The following is a 17,468-nucleotide window of genomic DNA, read 5'->3' as shown; positions in this document are numbered from 1 at the left end:
CAGGCAATGTCACAGCTTTCAGTTAGCATGTTCAATTAAAGTTAAAGGTATACAAATAGAAAATGGCTGAACTCATTTGAAAGGGTTTCCAGGAAAAATCAAAATGAAAATACTTAAACTGCTCTAAATTAGGTCATAAAATCAATGTATTTTACCGTCTATTATGTATCGTAAGGGTGTATAACATAGATTGAATTTGTGAGTTCAACATTGCCACGTCTCCTATCCTACTCCTTTAAACATTATTCATGTTGCACAGTTTTCCTCAGTTTTGCCATATTTTGCCTCAGATTTGCAAGAACTGATCAGTCTATCTGAGAAAGTATTTTCCTTTAGACTTAACAGGCATTTTCCAGTCCCATCCGTTGACAAGGTGACTTTTCTTTGCTTTTAATGGTCTGAATCTGCAGTTGTAAATACCGAGCAGCAGGGGTTAAACATAATGAGCCATAATGTCTTTAGCATTTGGTAAAGAAGTGTACCAGTTCGGCTTATTCTATTCTCCTTGTTTGACTCTACTGTCAATTTTGCTGATTTTTATAACACACACGTTAGAGCGGTCTCTAGGGAGTCACTTCAGCAACCTTCATGATCAAAGCACAAAATGTCTTTTTACCTCATATCGGCGAAAAAATTAGTCCTGTAGTTTAAGACATCCATACTAAGATTAAACTTCCTGTGCAGTTTCGGTTTTCAATCTGTGAACTATCTCCTTGCTGATGATTTAATAAGATTGAACTTTTGTCTTTCTGGAGTACAACCAGATATATCTTTCTCATACTTAAATATGTTACATCATCATTTTTCATATCTTATTTCAAACGTGGAAATCAACTTAATCTAGTAAAATTACCTTCTGCAAGAAGGTAATTTAAACTCACGATGCCGCTCAACGGCCTGGTACTCTACCGCCATCTAGTGTCACATAGTTAAAATGTAATTAATTAATATTCACTTTGTTTTCCTCAAGCTGTAGCCACAATAGGGAGCACTAAAGTATTTGTTTTGCTTTAAATTAACTACTCTATGCTCTACTTTGTCGGTTCACCACGTGAAATCCTAAACAAATGCATATTTTGTGGGTATGAAAAGAAAATTCATATTAGTTTTACAAGATGCTGCATTAGTAATCAAGTCTGTTCAATACAGGAGAGTTTGTAAGAAGTTAAATATTTATTTCCAACTTTAAAAAATTCTCAATCATATTCTGCAACCTCCTTCTGTTCTTATACTAATACACAGAACGGTTAAAAATCAATAATCTAACAACCATCCTCACCTAAAAATTAAAAAGCAAAAACTTTTGTTCTTGCTTTAACACATTTACATCAGATCTTTTCCTGTTTTTGGACAGCATACGACATGGTAACAATGTCAAACGAACATGCAACAAGACATGTTCTCACAGACAAAATGTTCTGAAACAACGTCCATTTCTTTAAAAACCACACCGTTAAAACCATTTCCGTAGTGAAGCTAAAGGTAGCTGCCACTCCATTGTCCACTATTGTAAAACCTGGCATCTGGTTCGTGATACAACACAATGCTACCTGTACAGTAAACACGGCTTTAGCGGGACATGTTCAGTTTTTGTGGATTTAGCTGAATAAATAAAAGTTAAGTTTGTAAGTAAAATGTTTTTTTTAAAGCTACAGAATATAACTTTTATAAAAATATGTTTTTCTTTTACATATTTATTTATACTATCACTTTGTTGTGAAATGGAAACTATGTGCAAAAAAATCGAGTTCTTCTGGTTTCTCCCAGTTCTAAGTAGAAACAACCAACCAGAGCCAGAAAAAGAGTCTTTGCGCTATCAATCAAGCCTCTGTTATGCTACAGCGCCTTCCTGTCTTGAACGCTAAAGCTAGTTAGCAGGGCCACCAATGACGGCGGTTAAACGGTATTCCTGGAAAGGTAAGTTATTTCTCTGCCTTTAGCACATTGAGCAGCACATGCACAAGGTTGACTGACAGAGCAAAGATGCTCCTCCTGGCTGTGATTGGTTGTTTTTGACTGGGAGAGATGTATTTTTTCAGATTGCTCAAGTAACTTAGAAAAGAAATGGATGACCTTGATTTTTTCCACAGATTGTCTATCTAATGCCATACTGTCAGGACATAGTGTCAGTTTTAACAAATATGTTAAAAAATTATGTTTTATAAGAGTTTTACACTGTAGCTTTAAAGAGCAGATTTAAAAGTCTCCGGTGAGAGCTGAGTCCATAAGGTCATCGTCTTCATTTCTCATATACATCGGGCTGGACCGTGATGGACGATCCGAACCAAGCATGGAGAGTGATGAATCTGATGCTGAAATGGGAGACCGCGACCAACTGTCTGCTTTTGTTGAATGTGAAGACGATCCCATGGATATGGAGGACTTCTTTTTCTCCTTCTCCCTGTCCCTTTCCCGGTCCCTGTCTCTCTCGCGCTCCTTATCCTTTAGTTTCTTCTTCTCTTTCTTGTGCTTCTTGTGTTTCTCGCCCGAGCTGAGGGGGATAGAGCTCATGTAGTCCTGGGGCGGAAGGGGCCTCACTGTTTGGTCGTCATCTGAGCTGGGGCTGTTCTGGTGGGACTTCTCAGCCACCGAGCTGCTGCCCGATTCGCTCTCGCTGTCCTGGTTTAGAGGGGTGTACCCTGGAGAGCGGCTGTGGCTTGGTGACGATCGGTCGTGTTTTGGAGTGGAGCCACTAAAGAGAGGGGATGCTTTGAGGCCGGAGATTTGTTGACGCATTGACTCTCCAGAACCTTCCCCGGGTTTCTGAAGAGTCACTTTGGCCTTGATGCTTGGCGAGCCACCATCTGGTTTGCTAATGATAATTTTGGCCAGGGTGGTTCCACCTGACCCACTAGTTTTTGGGTCCATCATTTTTTTATCTCCACTGCCACCACCTGTCACCATCACTTTTGCCTTTCCTTCTTTGTCAGACTTTTCCCGCTTATAATCTCCGCTTTGAGAGGATGAAGAATGCTTAGAAGAACCTACGTTCGGAGGACCGCTGGGAACATTTCCAGGCCCACAAGGAGTAGATGTCAATCCAGGACCTCCCACTGGAGTCCCCACCTCACAGCCGTCTTCCCCAACTCCTCCGCTGCCCACACTCTTCAGTTTGTCTATGACTGCTGTTAGAGAAGGCTTCTTGTTTCTACTGGGAGACTTCCCTTTGGCGTTTGGGTTATTTGAATTGTTCTGACCCGCACCTCCACCACTTCCTCCACCATTTCCTTCGCTTCCATTGCCTCCTCCTCCCCCTCCACTTCCACCGCCTCCGTACTGCGACTGAGATCCACCGGAGAAGCTCATGGAACCAGATGATGAGGTAGAGGAGGAAGATGTAGAACCAGAAGAACCTCCACCACCTGGTTTTTGGGAACTTCCACCAGAAGAAGACTTAGATCCTCCTGAGCTACCACTTCCTGATCCAATCGGAGACTTAGCTTTGGAAGATGGAGGAGTTCCAGGAACTTGGGATTGCTGCATTTTCATTGGAGAGGAGAGTTTATCACCAGAGCTACTGGAGCGGGAATGAGAAGGCGAGATGTTAGGCTTTATGTTGGGATTCATAAGTGAACCTGGAGGTTTACCTCCCTGAGGCTTAATTTTACTGCCACTTCCCATTCCACCTCCACCACCCCCAGGCCCAGACAGACCATGTTTAGTGATTGGGGACGATCCAGGTTTGCCAACACCCATACCTTGAGAGGATCCCTTCATCTGCGACTGCCCCGCTCCACCTCCTGAACCCCCTGGCTTGGAGCTGCTGCTTTGCGTCATAGACCCTTCTTTGGACTTGATCTTCCCAGAGGAAGAGGAGTGTGAATGGTGGCTTTTGCTGCTGCTGCTAGTCCCCCCTACACCTCCTGTGCTGCTAGTTGCAGAGCTGCTGGAGGTGTATCCGCTATGGGAGGACGTTTTCCCCCCAGTTATGGTACCCTTTGGGATCTGAATGGTGATTTTGGGAATTGGGGGCGTGGCACCTCCTGGGGGAGTTTGTGAGCGTCCAGAACTACCGGGAGACTTGGAGCCTCCGCCGCTTATGCTTCCTCCAGAGCCCGAACCACCACTAGGGGGCGTGTAGGGTCGCCCCCCTGAGCTGTGAGAAGGAGACTTTCCATCAGGATCAAGCTTTTTGCGTTTGGGTGTCTTATCTTTAGACTTTCCTTCACTGGATGGCGTCCTGCTGCGCTTGATCTGTTTTCCCTCTGCTGAGCTGCTTCCCATCCCAGAACTGCTGCCTCCATTTCCCCCATTCTCATCCTTTGGCCGTATGAGTCCCGGTTTGACTTTTGGTTCTGTAGTTTTAAAATCCGAACATGCACCACCAAGTCCCATCATCAGGGGGCTCTGAGATCCTCCACTGTGTGTGTCTATTAAGTCAGGAGCTTGCCCCAGAAGTGGTTTACCACCACCACTGTTACCTCCAAAGACTATCCCCATATCAAATGGGTCCTTGAGTGAGGGCTCTGGAGTACTTTGTCCATGTTGAGGGTTCTGTGGAGTTCCTGAAGGAGTGTTCTGCTGGCTACTTCCCCCAAATCCCTTGACCAAGTCCATTTCTCCATCAGCACTCGGGGAGCTGTCATCAAAGTAGCTTTGTGAAAAGCCATGTCCCGAGGTCAACAAGTCAGGGTTGAAGTCGGATGCATCAGGAAAGAAGTTAGTGGAAGAGGAATCACTGTTGGGAGTGGCAGCAGTTGCAGCCGCCTCTGCAATCAGGTCAGCAGCGTCTGTAAACGGGTTTTCATTGCTGTTGGTATTGAAAATGTCAGCTGAGTCGAACACTGTACTACCCTGGCCAGAGCTGGAGGAGTCACGGATGGGGGTGCCCAAAGGACCTCCATCCTCCGGTTGCCCATGGCTGCCACTGCCACCTTTTCCTGTTTGCTCTGGTAACTCCTGTAGTATTTCTGTGATATCAGGCCCAATGCTGTCAGAACTGGGAAGGCGGACAATGCGAGGCGGTACAGAACCAGGTTGCTGCTGCTGCTGAGACTGGACATGAGACTGTGAGTAAGCCATGCCGGAGCCGGGTGGCGGCGTTCCGCACTGGCTAAGTGTTGGCGTTATGCTGTGGTGTGCGTCCAGACTATCGCCTGCAAGGTTCACGTCAAATATTGAATTCTGAGAAGCATCAACATCCATCGAGAGAAGCTTGCGGTGGAAATCATCTTCATGAGAAACGGAGTGGTGCTGGAGGTGCTGCGGCATTGAGGATCCTGGTTGCGGTTTCATGCCTAGGCCACCACTTGTACCCACTCCAGGCAACACTCCACCCTTTTCAGGACCCCGAGGACGCTTCTTCTTCCCCTTGGTGTTCCCACTGGGACAGGCACCACCCATGCTGTCTGTTCGTGGAGAGCCAGATGAAGAGTTCTGTCGCTCTAAGGGACTCGAGCTGTACAGTGCGGCAAAATCTTGTGTGGGATTGTCTTTTAACAAGTTCATCAGCATAGGGTGACTCTTTGTGTTGCTGGCAGGGGATGAGGTTGGTGGCGGAGTTTGATGTGGTTGCGGAGCATTCTGGGAGCTGGGACTGGAACCAACATTTCCAGTTATCTGCAACAAACTGGTCAGGATGGGATTCTGTGTGACTTTACTGTAGTCGTCTGAATGGACTTGCTGTTGTTGCGGAAGCGGCTGTTGGCCGGTCACCCCCCCTGGAGTAAGGCACTCTCCTTGAGCTTGCCTTTCTGCACGGGGCATTCCAAAGAGAGTAGTGATTGGACCTGCAAAATTAGGTCCTCCAGGTGGTCCTCCACCAGTAGGTGTATTGCTACCAGTAAGCCCAGGTAGTCCCATTGGGTTAGTCCCGTCTCCTCCCACCATTTTATATGGAGGACTACCAGAGGGAGGAGGGTTATTCTTAACCATGGTCTCCACTGTCTGCGCTATTAATGAGAGAGCCGGAGTGTCAGCCTGGATGGTCTCAGCTTTCCTCCGAATGGCCCGCATGGTAACAGGAATGGACATGCATCTACAGTGGTGAGGAAACAATTACTACTAAACACGCTTTTCAATATTAATGCATTAATGAGGAGAAAAACCCACCTTGTGACCACCTTAGTAATGAATTCATCAGTGCAGATCAAAGCATCTGATGGTCCTTTATACAAATGGCAGGAGACCTGTCTGGAGTCAATCACCTCCATCACAACTAGAAAAAAAGAGGTCAGAAAGAAAAGAGAACTTGAAACAGGTGACAGTATTTGGATTTGTCTTGCAAAAGCTGAGTAAACCCTATAGTTTGCAACACTAAAATGAGCAAAGATATTGCACAACTGTGTTAACTGCTGATTCTTCAACTGACATGTGATGGTAGAAATTAATAAACATGGATTTAAATGAAATGGGACTAGAATTTTATGCTACAAAAAAATGCTGAAAATGCAAAGGCGGTTACTCACCACAGACTAAAGATTCATTGACTGGATGCTGGAAAGAGACACTGAAACTTGAGTCGGTGAGAGGACAGACTTCAAACTGCAGAAGACCTGCACTGTCTGGATAAAACAAAACAAAAAAAAAAGATGCTGCTTTTGGTGAACAAAAAAGAAGGAAGGAAGCTTGTTGGTTCGTTACAAGTAGGCATCTCATTGTTACTTACCTTCCTTGACAGATGTTCGTTTGACACAGCTGCCAATCAAGGTGTTGTATGCTGCCTGGTGGCGAATGATATCCAGCAAGAGAGGAACCTGCGCTGGGTGACGGAAAGGGATCTTGGACACCATTGCTCCTTGTAATGAGTGGCCATCTTGCACCGGTGCATCACCGTTTAGAAAATAACAGTGATGCTGGTCTGGTAAGATCTGGGAAAGAATTAAAAAAACCTAACATTTTATACTTATGGGCTTAACAATGTCAAACATTTTCACTGTGTTCAATGAATATTATATAAATGTGTACAAAGACAGGGCAATTGAGGAGAAGGAGAAGAAACTTTGACAAGAAGTTATTAAAATAAACAAATAATAGAAATAAGAAGCACAAATCAGCTTACAGAATAAAAGTGCATGTTGTTTAAGGTGGCTGGTATAGCACTGCCCTCTTCTAGAAGCTGGAGTTGACTCTGGACAATTAGCTGGTACAGAAGTGAGAGGGGAGGTGGCGTCTCAAACACTGGGATTGCTGGGGGGAGAAAAAGAGGAAAGGTTTAGGCCTAAATCCTTAAAGGAAACAAATTCATTACAGCCTAAGGAATGCATTTATGAAGGTAAACTCACAAGTAGCATTGCCAAGCCTCTGAATAAAGGAGAGCGAGAACGGCATGGGGCGGTTCATCTTGAGGAAAAAACAGGCTGGCAGATCCACGCTGTTGGAGTTGCTCACAGTGGAAAAGGATGGTGTGCTTAACATAGAACAGAAAGTAAATATATGATGCCAATTTCTCTCAGATTGAATGTTTTATTATCCAAAAAATGTGTGTTTATGCATATCAGCCAGAATAAGAAACGATCACTTACCCTTTGTTATCCACAGGGTGGGATCCGGTGATGAGTGGAGCAATTGGCAGCTTGTACACAGCTGACGTTCCCTCGATTGTCACAGAGACACCGACACCCAGGGAACGTGGAACTATAAAAAGCAAACAGAGATAAGTGAAAGGTTTGCCAGGATATTTCACCAACAATCAACATATTCAGGACTCCTACACATTTTATTTGTATTACATATCGTTCTTCCACCGACCAAACTGTTTTTTTATACAGTTTTAAGATATTTTTTGACATTTAACCACAAAGCATTACTATTCTTAAACTTGCCTGAATATTTTTTTATCCATACGGTCCACAAATAACCAGTTTGCTTAAATTGGGTTCAGATTTCAGTGTATAATATGGGGGTTTTTATGCCACTTGTGATGTCTGGACTAACTGAGGTCAACTTTATTTCAAAATCTATTTAAACTTTATAAATAAGGAATGGATGAAACAAATAAAAGGTAGATTTTTTTAAAGCCAATTTCACAAATTCTGGTACCATTATTATTTGTAAAAATAAAAAATAGCAGTTTTAGTGTTTTGTTTGGCAATTTAGACACTATTTATGAAACTATTTATCAGATTAAAATTCAGTTTAATCTGAATTTAATGTTGTCTACAGACCAAAAAGGCATGAATGAGTGTTCAGAAGTGCCACACATTTAAATTGGAAATCCTCATTGATAGATTTGCCTAAGCAGAAAGACTGTAATGCTTTTTAGTTACTTATTTGTCACAAATCATATCATTATTGCCACATTCGTTCTTAATATCATGCAGCCCTGGTGTGCATATAGCATGAAAACACAAAATACCAGTGGGTAAAATGTTGGTATCATGGAGCAAATCAAAAATAAAACATTTAATTTTAACGTAAACCACACTATGAAGTCTTCTAAGACAGTTTTGGTACTCATCCACACCTAAAAGAAGATAAAGCCTATTTCACACTTTTTAAGACGATGTAGGAACTAAGAGTAACACTGTTCATAGCTGGACTTGCCATTGTTATCTGTTGAGCTGAGCTGGGATCCAGTTTCCACCTCAAATATGTCATAAGGAGACACGTAGCACTGGAGAGAGACCAGATTTCCACCACTCCTGGGAGACAACCAGCCAACATTCCCATGGAGAATAGTTTCAACTGTATTCGCATTTGTTGCCAACCTATGAAGACAGTAAAAAAGCAAGAATTATCCAAACAGTGTTTTACCACTGATCAATTACCCAGACGATTATCTAGTCATATATTTCACAAAATGCAACCAACTCACTAAACATGACATGGTATAATAGCAGTCAACACTAAGAAATTTCTTAGGTCACAATCATTTTTTAAAATTTGACGAGGAATGCCGAAGTTTGCTTCACCATCTACTGTAATGTTACAATCTTCTGGCTGTACCTGAGCCGTGAAATCAAAAATATAGAGAGAAATATTTTAGGTGACACAGAGATTTTCTGTTAACTTACCTAAACATGGTCATCATCTTGGTGAGATCGAGCTCCAGGGACTGCAGTGCAATGTACATCTTTGTTTTCAGTTTACTGAAACACAAAGTTAATCAAAGTAATAGGATTAAATGTGTTTCTAGAAAAACAGAATACAATTAAACAAAGTAACTATTTTTCATCAGGCCACATTAGATGTTAGATAGCTATTTCCAGCAGGTGTTTAATTATAAAGTTAAAGAAGGCAGCAAAAGGTCAAAATGTTGACGACCTTCCTGGAAATCTCAAAGTTAATGTAGAAATTATCTATACTTTCTACGTTAGCTCACTGCTAACAAGGGGTTTAACACAGTTTAATATGTCAATGCAAAATCAAGGAATACAAAAACAGACATCGAAAAGGAAAAGATTTGGATGAAAATATAAATACTTTTCCACATTCTTATTTACATTTTCCACACTTTTCCAGACCTACAAATGTATTTTATTTCCATACTTTTATAGACTGTGGAGAAAAAGAATATTACTGTTCAGATTGATCTCAAATTTATATTGAGTGTATAGGGTTTGCAGCAAAACCCCACGTCAGCAAGAACAAATCATATGGAAGATTTTGATTTAATCCAGGGTTTTTGGTATCAATTTAAAACTCTTAATTCTGCTTTAAATATCGTTTCATAGTCTGCAAAGGAACTTACTTGTCACCAGGAAGTCGATATAAATCAACCAGTCCCTTGAGATGTTTAGAAAAGGCTTCAAAGTTCTTCTCACTAAAGAAAAAAGATGTAATGACTGTCATTACCCCAAAAGCATTAGTTCATCTGCATTACTCCTTATATTGACGTATCAAAGGTTTGAACTTGTTACTTGTACCAACCTTAGATGTTGAATAAGTTCAGAACAACTCTAAAACAAATTAATCAAGAGAAAAGCAATATTACTTTTTACATATAAGGAGTTATAAAAAAGTCTAACTTCTATGTTCTTAGACATTATTACACCAGAATTCCTTTATAAAGTTAAATATACCAACCGTCGGGTTTTCTCCCTGATGAGCCACCTTGACGTCCACTAGCTGGCCTCCAGTGTCCAGCTGCACCTCCACATAAAACATATCTGACGTGATGTAGCACTCTGTTTTTGTTGGGCTGAGGTGAGAGCCCAACCTACAGAGACAGGTAACAAATAATTAAACCAGAAACAAAGCAAGAATAAAGTAAAATATGAAACAAAAGTGCAAGACGCTCACATGTTTTGTCGAGCAATAGACTCAAGACGATCTGTCATGGAGGGGAGAGACGAGACTGGAAAAAAGGGGATCAGAAAATTTTAAAAATGACCTTGAAATAGATCAAAAGCTGGGAAAAGACATGCCAAGTGACGTGTCATTAATGAAGTAACATTGATGTGAAAAAGGTTGGAATATGTTCGTTTCATTCTGATCTGTGATCAGCCAGTCAAAAGCTAAAAACCAATCCTTTGATCTTTAACAGGGGTGTCAAACTCATTTTTGTTTTGGGCCAAATCAAGATCATGAATGCTCTTAAAGGGCAGGCTGTGCTAGAATGTATTTATAAAATCTGTTCACAAACTGCTAAAATATCAAGAAATCCTTAAAATTCAATAATACTATTGAACATCTTTACAGTCCCTCCAGGATTTTGTGAATTTCTTTGACTTTTTGGAATAAAAATCAAAGTGTTTGTGGCACTAATTTGGAAATACTTGCGCTTTATGACAGTAAATGTGACTTTTTATTACTCACTGTATAGATCATGAACTATAATCTGACATCAATTAAGGCTGAGGCAGCTGTTATGTACAAGTAAGAAAGTTTCTGACAATTTTTGAGAAAAATTTGCAATAAACTACTAATCATTAGCACAAAAAAGTGCAGGGATCTGTTGATTTTGTGATTTTTTTCTGCAATCAAAAATTACTGATTTTGTGTTGCTACCTTTGAAACATTTGAAAGGAATTTTGCAATATTTCATCCTAATTAACCTCCTTCCAAAATCTACATACAAAAGAGAAAAAAAATAGACTGGACAGAGAAACATTTTTATTCTTTAAAGAATAAAAACATCAATAACGGCAGACACTGGCATAACTTATAACCATGCTTGGTCCTTTGCTCCTATGTCTGACAGTAAACATGAAGTTTACTTGTCATATCAATCAGATTTTAACTTGACATCATTTCAAGTTGAGTCAGCAGTATACTATGAGTAAGAAATACTGCCACCAACAGGTGGGAGTTAGAAGTGACTTAAATCAAACCACTTATGCAAAAAATTTCTTTCTGATGTAGATAATTCACTATACACTTAAAAAAAAACTTCTTATATATAAGAATTAGTGATTTGACATTTTAGCACACCACACCTTTTTTCCTAAAATATTAAGTTATAGACAATAATCATTTAGAAACAAAATTAAATATATTTGATATGGAGCAGAAAATAAATAAAATTGTCTAAAATCGCACTCAAAAAACTGTTATCAGAAAGCTCTGACTGGGGCATCCACTTTCTTAAGCTAAGCAATTTCATTGTATGTTTTATTGCTAGCCCTACCTCTAAATGGAAATGTAATCATTTGAAATAAAAATCTCCTGTGGGTCAACAACCTCACCTTTCAGAGCTCTCTGCAGTGTCTCCAAACAGTTGAGCAGGAGCTGATGGCCTGCTTCATTCATCACACCGCGTTTCTCCTGAGACACAAAGTGGTCAGAAAAAGATCAACATGCTAATACTGAAAAAATAGACTTTATAGATAAAAGCTGTTGTTCAGATTTGATTTCTACTGAATTGCAGGTTCATATATTTACTACAGTTGTATATTATTACAGTTGTTTGTGGTGTCATTGACCTTAATGAATATGCAATAAATACATACATAAATACAGCTCAAAAGTAAAGCATTGTCATTGCATTGGGACGACATTAATTTTTAAAGCGTTCTAAATGTGTTTGCTAAGTTTTTCAAACAACATGAATTCACAATGTGAAAAAATTCCTAAATACCTTACACCCTTTGATTGTCAGACAAAAAAATATTTGACTCATTTAGCCCACAGTTCTGCCACTACAATGTATTTTCACCTCCCTAAAGAAATGGTAAAATGACAAACACTGTTTTGATAAAACAAATTACACAACAGGAGCTTGAAGCAAGTCACTAGAAAGTTCATATCAACTGGTTAGAAACTGTTAGACATTTGACATTTTTTGTATATTTTCAGATAGTTCAGTGAAAGCTGGCTCCGTCTCACCATTGCCTGACGCACAACATTGATGGTGCCCTCCCACGGCCGCGAAGCGTTGTGTTTAGCATGAAGCCTCTCCAGCAGAGCAGTTATGCGACTCTGTTTCTCTGCTTCTAAAAACAACAAAGAAAGTTTTTTTTTTTTTAAATAACAAAATACACATTAAATACTAGCTGAAAAAAAGCATTTCAGTCACATACGGCAGCCCAGTTATTTACATATTTTGAATGTTGACAGTGTCATTTCCATGCAGATAGCAGAAACATGTTGAAAATTCATTTCTATGTCACACTGACTGAAACAATTTATTTTATAGGGATAAAATACAATTTACATCTTAGAAGAAAAAAATAACCTTCGCTGCCTAGTGAAGCATCACAACATTTTCTGTACTTTGACAGAAAACTACAGAATAGATTGGGGCACATCGCTGGAGGGATTTTGGCCCCTTATAGACAATCTTAGTCACCAATTAGTAATTCAAAGGTTCAACTAAAATGCACTCTATAAAAAAGCTGACTTGACTAAAGAACTTCACAGAAGGGTGATATAATTATTTAATTTAAAATAGCTGGTTAGGAGTTTTATATTCCATATCTGCAACCTATGCAAATTATATATTCCAATTTTTTCTTTAGTAACCTCTTTTATTAAATATGCAATCTATGCTCAAATAAGTTAATGTTAAAGTTCATTTTTGTTGAACAAAACACGTTTTCTACAAGCATTCATCACCTCAAACAATGACAACACTTGAGTTTATTTTCCATCTTCTGTGATAACTAGAGGATCAGAACATTATTTAAGAAAATACATTATTGGAATAAGGTTGTATTAGATTAAATGAAGAAAAAACAAGGCAAACGAATAACTTTGATCACATTACATTCAACAATTCAAATAATACATGCGACTTTCAGCTAGATCACTCAATGTGTAATATAATTTTTCTGACATTTATTAAAAATTATTACTTATTTCTTATGGATGCACAAACACTACAAATAATCGCAAACGAATATTTGTTTCGTAGAACAAATATTTACCTTTCGTATCTTTTTGTTGTCTTGTGTTAATCATGGTGTTTATACAAAGTTTTGTTAGCTTGTTAGCCTTTAACTTAAATAATGATTAACAACAAAACAGACTGACTACTCTTATTTTTTATGATTTCTTACACTGTAAAATATATTTTTAATATTTGGAAGACAAAGCAGAAAAGAGGTTACCAGCACTTACACTCGAATAAACTAACTGATAGCAGTAGCTAGCTTTAGCAGCTTCAACTAGCGCTGTTACTTTGTATAAAACTAGAATAAAAAATAAAAATAACAGTGGTGCGCACCTGTCACATCTTCTGTTTTTATTCGTTCTCCGAAAGTCTGACTTGATCCTTGCTGAACCGAAATAGAAAGTTCTCTGGCAGGACTGCCGCTCTGCATAGAAACACCAGGCCCAGCCGCCATTGTTTCCCTTCTGGAAGCCCGCTTCGAGTTCCCCACTCTCCCCTCTCGGGCTTCCGTAGCGCACACCTCGCACTTCCTTTCGGAAACATACGCAAGCTTTTACTTAGACGAATACTTCAGCCTCATGTACACTTGTACATAATTTTGAAACGTTTTTAAAAAAAGAAAAGAAACACGTGTAATCAATTACTTTGGCTGTGTATATGCGGTATATTATATAAAATATTTCATTTTCTGCGGTCACAAAGACAGCATAAGTAGAGAGATCCAAAGGAGCCACAATTCTAATAAAACACAAGAAAGTATAAAGATTCAACTGATGAAAGTAATGTATACTGTAACTACAATTATGTATACCTCTAAAAGTGTAATAGTCATGTGTCATAGTCATTTTAATCCATGCAAATAACGCATTAAAATATTTTGTTCAGCTTACTATTTCGTCACAAATCAAGTAATTTAAATTGGACAGAGACAGACAGACAGACAGACAGACAGACAGACAGACAGACAGACAGATAGATAGATATGCACTTCATCAAAGGAAGCATGAAATAACTGATTAAAAACTGACATAATTGTACATTATTTTCCAAAAGTAATGATTTCCAATTTTACATATTGGCTTTTAATAATAAAATACATTCATTTAAAAAAGACAGATTATTATATTCACTTTTTACTTTATTTTCTTATGACACATTATATTATATTATATTATATTATATTATATTATATTATATTATATTATATTATATTATATTATATTATATTATATTATATTATATTATATTATCTACCTATCAATCTATTGGGAAAAAGAAGCTCTGTTTAAAGACAGTTTCTTCATGAATACTGTAGATGGCGCAGTGCTGCAAGTAAATATTCATGTTTCACCAAGAGCAACCACATTTTAAGTCAAGCTGAACTAAATATGATATCCTAAAATATCTTTATGATGGCTGATGATTGTATATATATATTTTTTATCATTAAATCAAACAAACAAAAAACTAAATGTAGACTAATTAAGCAGTCCAATGAAATAAACTAAGGCAGCCATGCCTTGCACACACAAGCACATACTGCACACACACACACACACACACACACACACACACACACACACACACACACACACACACACGCACGCACGCACACACACACACACACACACACACACACACACACACACACACACACACACACCTGAGCCTATTGTACAGCTGAGCCTGTGGCAATGAGTGCTCTCTGGGGAGGGTTTTCCCACCTACCATTATGACCTGCTTGTGAGAGGGAGCAGAAAGTGTGTGCATGAATACATGTGCGTTTGTGCACGTGTGAAGCTGTATTTATGAACAGGAGTTTAAAACAACAGCCACAAGAGACAGCTTTAGAAGGCAGAGGAGATGGAGAGGGACCAGATTGGCATCGTCTGAGACAGTAGACAGACCCACAGATAGACACGAGAAAAGAGGGGAGGTGCCACTCTGTAATTGATGTGCCCACCAGGAGCTTTAGCTGGCTGCCTGGTATGAAGGAGGATTTGGACGGTGCTGCCAAGACAGCAGTGGGAGAAAGGAAAAGGAGGCACGAGCCTCAGGGAGCACAGTAGCAGGCTGAAACCTTGCCCATCAATCAGAGGCTAGTTCACCTTGCCATGCCAAGCGGGACCCCCCGCTGTGCCGAGGGATGGCATGGCACAGGGAGCGAGGCTGGCACAAGAGCTAAATCTTCCCCTAATCTTTATGGTGGGTGTATCAGTGCCATGTCTGGATGGCAGCAGAGTGGCCAAAGCTAGACACAAGGCAAAAAAAGAAAAAGTTCAGCGCCAGTCCTGAGAACTGTTTCACACAATGTTGTTAACATGAGGAAGAAATGTTCTAGTTAGTTTAGCAACAGACTGCATGTTAAGTGTCTCAAAGAAAAAAACAACAAACTGTTGAGAAGATTGATTCTGCATAATGCTGAATTTAGATAAATCTTTGGAGCTCCATGGTTTATCACATATATTTTACTATATAATACATGCATAGTTAGATGAAGCATTGAAAGAAAATGCTTATAAAGATATTACTACAATCATACTAAGCTTTCATGCAGTACACTTCACAAAGGCTTTGGAATGATTTGCAAAATAATTAAATAACAGACTTAGAAGATTGTTAATTGAGTTCATTGTTAACTGATAACAGATCAACAACAAAGTGAGCTCAAAATATACTTTGTGACTTGTTTCTTACTCATTCTGCTGCATGTTGGTGTGCAAAACGTAATCTACAAAATCCATCATGTTTAGGATTTTCAAAATAAAAGCTCCTCCATACTCAATACATAGAACGGTCATATTTAATTATTTCTTGCACGGCCCGGTACCAATTGGTCCTCGGACCGGTACCGGTCCGAGGCCCGGTGGTTGAGGACCACTGCTGTACAAGACTAGCATTGTGAAAGAGCACCAAAGAAAACCACAATTGAAACAAAGGAAAAAGACAACTTGAGATTGAAGTGGCGATTCAACATCTTGCTGGACAATGACAGCAAACAGCTGTCATCTTTCAGATAAAACCATTTAAAATGGCCCAGTCAAAGTCCAGGATTAGATCCAATTGAAAATCTATGGAAAGACATAAAATTGTGCAGAAGCACCCGATCCAACCTGAGTTTGAACTGTTCTGAAAAGCAGAGTGGTAAAATTTCTTCCTCTCAGTGTGGAAAACTGGTCGAGACATAACACAGAAGACCTGCAGCGGTATTGACCTTTTGCACGTGACGTCACTCTCTTCGAAACGCCACCCGCTCCACCATGACGGACATCAAAACAACCTGTGCGCTATAAAGCCAGTCAGAAAAAGCACAATATCACGTTTATTTAGTTGATTTTGCAGTAAAAATGGTCACAAGGTGTTGCGCGGTCGGCTGCACAAACAGACATGGGTGAAAACCAAACTTGATATTTTCTTGCATAACACTTAACAAGGAAAGATATGGCAGCGATGCATAGCAGCCGTTAGTCATACTGACTATCACAGAAGTCTAACTACCAGTAACCATGGAAACAGTGCCCCACCATCATGTAGCCTAGCATGTACGGAAAACAACTGGTTAGCGTCTCGTCTTCTGTGTGTTTTTAATGCTGCTCCGGCTTGACGTAGTGACATAAATCATGTTGTATGAATTCAGACAAAGTGGGTAATTTGATCAACACGTCAGGAGGGAGGAGGACGGGTCGGTTTCTAAGCTAGCTGTTTCAAGCTTCTGTAAATACAGCTGTCTATGAGCCCCAACCATGTGTGTTATACTCAAAGACAAATCAGCTTGACTCGAACAAGAAGAAGCCACGAATAAACTGGCAAAAACAACGTGGGAAAACAATTTAAACACTGCGGTCTCTCACTCCCGATCAAAGGTACTCATGTTGGGTAATTTCAAATTCGTGCCGTCCTTTTCTGATGTTTTACTGAAAATCAATTTGAAAAATCATGTATATTCTTTATCCACTTTACAGTTACAAGTTACTTTGTATGTACAAGAATAACAATAAATCACATGGAAATTTGTGATTGTAATTAAAGTGAAAAAAAAGAAGTAAGAATGCATTTGCAAGGCTCTGTAGACACTTTTCTGTTAGGGGAGACGTCAGAATGAAGCAAATCAGCAACTATGTAGAAACGTAGTCACAAAGATTTATTTTCAATGCTAAAAAGATCAACGTGTCTTAAAACAGATGGTTCAAACCGCAGGAAACCCTAATTTCACCACTATTGTGTTAACATAACATCATACGAGGTCAGAGAGGCA

At 39.6% G+C, this 17,468-nt stretch overlaps 1 protein-coding gene across 1 annotated transcript; it reads right to left on the bottom strand.

Annotated features, from left to right (window-relative positions):
• Positions 1-1,160: 1,160 nt before the first annotated feature.
• med1 (mediator complex subunit 1) lies at positions 1,161-15,344 on the bottom strand. The gene is made up of 17 exons (XM_044102701.1): positions 15,322-15,344; positions 13,547-13,743; positions 12,208-12,314; positions 11,568-11,646; positions 10,183-10,237; positions 9,967-10,099; positions 9,811-9,839; positions 9,632-9,703; positions 8,955-9,029; positions 8,485-8,648; positions 7,464-7,575; positions 7,224-7,348; positions 7,001-7,128; positions 6,608-6,809; positions 6,408-6,503; positions 6,052-6,157; positions 1,161-5,977 (listed from the first exon to the last, which is right to left on the bottom strand). Exons 1-17 carry the CDS (start codon positions 15,327-15,329, stop codon positions 2,197-2,199), a joined length of 5,469 nt encoding a protein of 1,822 aa, XP_043958636.1. The 5' UTR covers positions 15,330-15,344; the 3' UTR covers positions 1,161-2,196.
• Between the last annotated feature and the right edge of the window lie 2,124 nt (positions 15,345-17,468).

Source organism: Gambusia affinis, linkage group LG20 (assembly GCF_019740435.1).
Source record: "Gambusia affinis linkage group LG20, SWU_Gaff_1.0, whole genome shotgun sequence".
NCBI lineage: Eukaryota > Metazoa > Chordata > Actinopteri > Cyprinodontiformes > Poeciliidae > Gambusia > Gambusia affinis.
The sequence above is the reverse complement of the archived record's forward strand: the minus strand, read 5'-3'. Positions and strand labels throughout refer to the sequence as shown.

Coding starts and splice junctions, on each gene's coding strand:
- med1 (XM_044102701.1), bottom strand. Junction 11,647..12,207: donor ATGTTGTGCGTCAGGCAATG/GTGAGACGGAGC, acceptor TTTGTGTCTCAG/GAGAAACGCGGTGTGATGAA. Junction 10,100..10,182: donor TCTATTGCTCGACAAAACAT/GTGAGCGTCTTG, acceptor CTGTCTCTGTAG/GTTGGGCTCTCACCTCAGCC.